Source organism: Limulus polyphemus, unplaced genomic scaffold (genome assembly GCF_000517525.1).
Source record: "Limulus polyphemus unplaced genomic scaffold, Limulus_polyphemus-2.1.2 Scaffold804, whole genome shotgun sequence".
NCBI lineage: Eukaryota > Metazoa > Arthropoda > Merostomata > Xiphosura > Limulidae > Limulus > Limulus polyphemus.
This window is the reverse complement of record NW_013666414.1, coordinates 284,271-287,717: the sequence shown is the minus strand read 5'-3', so window position 1 is coordinate 287,717 and position 3,447 is coordinate 284,271. Positions and strand designations below refer to the sequence as shown.

At 34.1% G+C, this 3,447-nt stretch overlaps 1 protein-coding gene across 3 annotated transcripts in view; it reads left to right on the top strand.

Moving 5' to 3' along the window:
- LOC106460613 (two pore calcium channel protein 1-like) overlaps window positions 1-3,447 on the top strand; it is a 91,820-nt gene that overhangs the window by 61,482 nt on the left and 26,891 nt on the right. For all 3 annotated transcript variants that reach the window (XR_002610801.1, XM_022387383.1, XM_022387382.1), the window contains exon 15: window positions 1,501-1,533. Coding sequence is in view for 2 of the 3 variants with exons in the window: in XM_022387383.1 (XP_022243091.1) it covers window positions 1,501-1,533 (33 nt within the window). In the remaining variant the exon portion in view is untranslated. The remainder of the gene's footprint in view (window positions 1-1,500; window positions 1,534-3,447) is intronic.

Sequence of the window (3,447 nt, the reverse complement as noted above, 5' to 3'; positions counted from 1 at the left end):
ATGCATTTCAAACTTTTTTCAGTAAAGCTTTACAGTTTATCTGTTATTTTCTCTAACCTATCTCAAAACAGGATCGGTCAATTTGAGTCACCTCTTTACCACCAAAAAAACATCAAAATAAACTTAAATTCTTCTTTTTTTCTTTCTAGAATGACTTCAAATTGTAACATCAAATTACATTCGTTTATCCGAAGTAGCTCTAAGTTCGTAACAGTATACATCTATTTATAATTAAATTTTATTGTTTTATTGCCCTTTAAACCATGTCTTACTACTCTCCACACATTATAAGTTGTAAATCACTCAGAGAACATGCAGGTCACGTTACCCTTTAGAATTACATTAGCCCCCCAGTGGCACAGCAGTATGTCTGCGGACTTACAATGCTAGAAACCGGGTTTCGATACCCGTGGTGGGCAGAGCACAGATAGCCCTTGTGTAGCTTTGTGCATAATTAAAAACAAACAGAATTACATTACCCACGAGCTACTCATGTGTGTGCCTAATGAAACATTTTAATTATACTATTGTTATTACTTATTTTACCTAATCTAATAATAAATAAAGAATTAATATGAAAAACAAGAAATAAAGTACTTACTCAAATCTTCTTTTTTTCTTGCTCTTGATTGTCGAGGATAGTTAAGCCTAATTTTTGATAGTAATCATAGTAATGCACTTAATAATTTTTATCTAATTAAATAATGCACCAAAGAATATAGACTAATAACATGCAAAAAGTAGACAAATTGCCTTACCTTTCAAAATTTTTCTGGCTTTCTAACTATGCAACAAGAGCCAATACAGATTCATCCAAGCTAGTTGTTAACTTTCCCATGGGAACGAATCTTGTACTGTGAGTGAAATTGATGATATTTGTTCAGAACACAATGTTATACAATACGTCATTTGATAGATGAAAATCTTGTCTTTCTATTGGTTATAGGTAATATATAATTAAACATAAGAGAGAACTATTAACAAATCCTGAAAGAGAGGATATGACAGGTAGGAGGGGTCTGATTTTATATTTGATGGCTCTGTAACCAAACAAAATTGAAGACTATAAAAATTATGGTTTGTCTGAGTAGTAGTGATTTTATAGAGAGTAATTTACGTTTAATTTTGTACTTTTTCGAGAGGTGGTGGGTAAAATAGAAATGATGACATGCTAAGAGAAAATGTGTCTTGTGGGTCACACTAGTAGAAATTCCGGATTTTTTTAAATATTGCCTTGTAGAATTCAGAACTTAAAATATGTATACTATTAAAATATTGATTATTAGCAAAAATTTTGTTATTCTAATTGGCATAACATAAACAAAAAGAAGTTTAATAAAAATTTTGAATCTGAGACTAAAACCTTGTGTCATGAACAGTAAAGAATCCCCGGGGAAATAAGGTTAAACCTTTTTTTTTCTATTATTTAAGAAAAATAGGAAAATTTTATTTTTGATCTACTGATTTAAAAATATTTTTGCTTATTAATATTCTCCCTAGGTGTGGGTGAAGGAAAACTTGATACATATGTAGGTAAGTATAAAAACTTTTATTTCGCAGTGATTGTTTCCTAAATTTGTTGTATTATTAAAAATAGAAAAGTAATAGTAGGACAGGAGAAGAAATCATATTATTTGTTTTTAAGAAGAAAAGAAAACATTCAGTTGAAATATAATAAGATATGTTCCAAGTTGGTAAAATGATTGGTGAAGCATAAAATGGGAAAGTTTAAAATCTGTTATTCATATTGTAATAATGTTTTGTTGTTAGACATGAAGGACTATGAAAACAATGTGAGGTAGAATATATTTTCTTTTCCTAATTGAAACTGAAATCACATTTTTGTTTATCTCCTTTATTCAAAGATTTTTTTCCAAGGCAGGAAAATTAGGCCTATAACAAAGGGATTTAAGACCAGTACTGTAACCAAACTGGTTAAAACTTTTGATGGCACATCTAAAGAAACCTTTGTTCCAAAACACACACATATCCTCTCCACTTTAACTTTATCCCAGTGAAAGATCTTGTTCTTTGCCCATCTAAGCATTGGTATGAATTCTACCTCACTTGTTTCAGTCTTTATACTCCACTATATCGCCCCTAGGAATTTTAATCTTGTAACTCTCTCCACCTGTGTCAATGTGCCCTCTATACCTGATCCGTATATTTGCTTCCTGTTATTTTCTCTTATTCACTTTTTCTTGACAGCAAAAATTATGAAGATGATCTTACATGTTGACTGCGGGTTTATCTTCATTTGCAAAATTTTCTTTTGAATACATTTTAGATCTTAATCCTAGGGCTTGAGTTTTTTTAGGTGTAACCACGCGCACACTCGTCACACTACTTGTATCAACTGCCTGAAGCATTATATCGTGAAACTCAGCCTCAAAGCCAACAAGAGAAAAAGACATCAGACTGCATGCAGAACTCTATATCTCTCTGCATATAAGGAACTGTATGTCCTCTGCAGAAAGCGCCCCCTCCTTCCCGGGTAATGTTAGACTCATGAGGTGGCACAGGAGGAGTGTTAGGTGACTCCGTGTCGTGTCTGAGGTGTGAATTTGAGTATTCATATTCGAAAAACATAACTTTGTGATAGAGAAGACGTGTGCGTGTATTGTGTGTGCTTCTACATATATTTGTGTGTTGTACATATGTGTTTATATATTTATAGTTAAATCTGGAACACTGGATCAATACACGGATTAAAGCCGAACAGGCGACTTTTTGCGACTTTGGATATGAGAACGCTTTTTGTTTAAGTACCAGCAATGAAGTTTCCAAGAAAAGCAATTACGAAGAAGGGTCTGTGGGGGGTGGGGGGGGCAGATACGAACTAAGTTGGAAGATTTTCAACTTCCGGTTGCTCTGTTTATACACTGCATTATACATCAGCAAGCACTCTGTGGGAAAGACTTAGATATTTCTTGCATACTGCATCCAGTCGTTTCTGCGGTGAACTTCCTTCGGGGTCATGCACTTAATCACCAGTTCCAGGCTTTTCTTGAAGAAATAGATTCTGAATTCTTTGAGTTGCCTTATCACACAGCAGTGAGGTGGCTCAGCTGCGGTAAAGTCCTGTTTCGTTTTTATAAGCTCCGAAGAGAAATAGATATTTTTCCCACCGAAAAGGATAGAGCTGATCCACTTCTGTCAGGTCCTACCTGGCTGTCAAAGTTGTCATTTTTGGTTGACATCACATCCCACATGAATGAATTGAACTTGAAACATCAGGGAAAGGATAACCTTATCTGTGATCTATACAGAATCATCAAAGGATTTCGGAGAAAGCTATCATTGTTTGAAGCACAACTGGAAGGAGGAACCTTCTCTCAGTTTCAGTGTTTCAAAGAGTTTCGCGCTGAAATCGCAGAAGATGTCAACCTCGAGTTTCTGAAGAAAATTATTAGTGACTTAAGTAAGCCTTTTTTTTTTTGGAGAGAT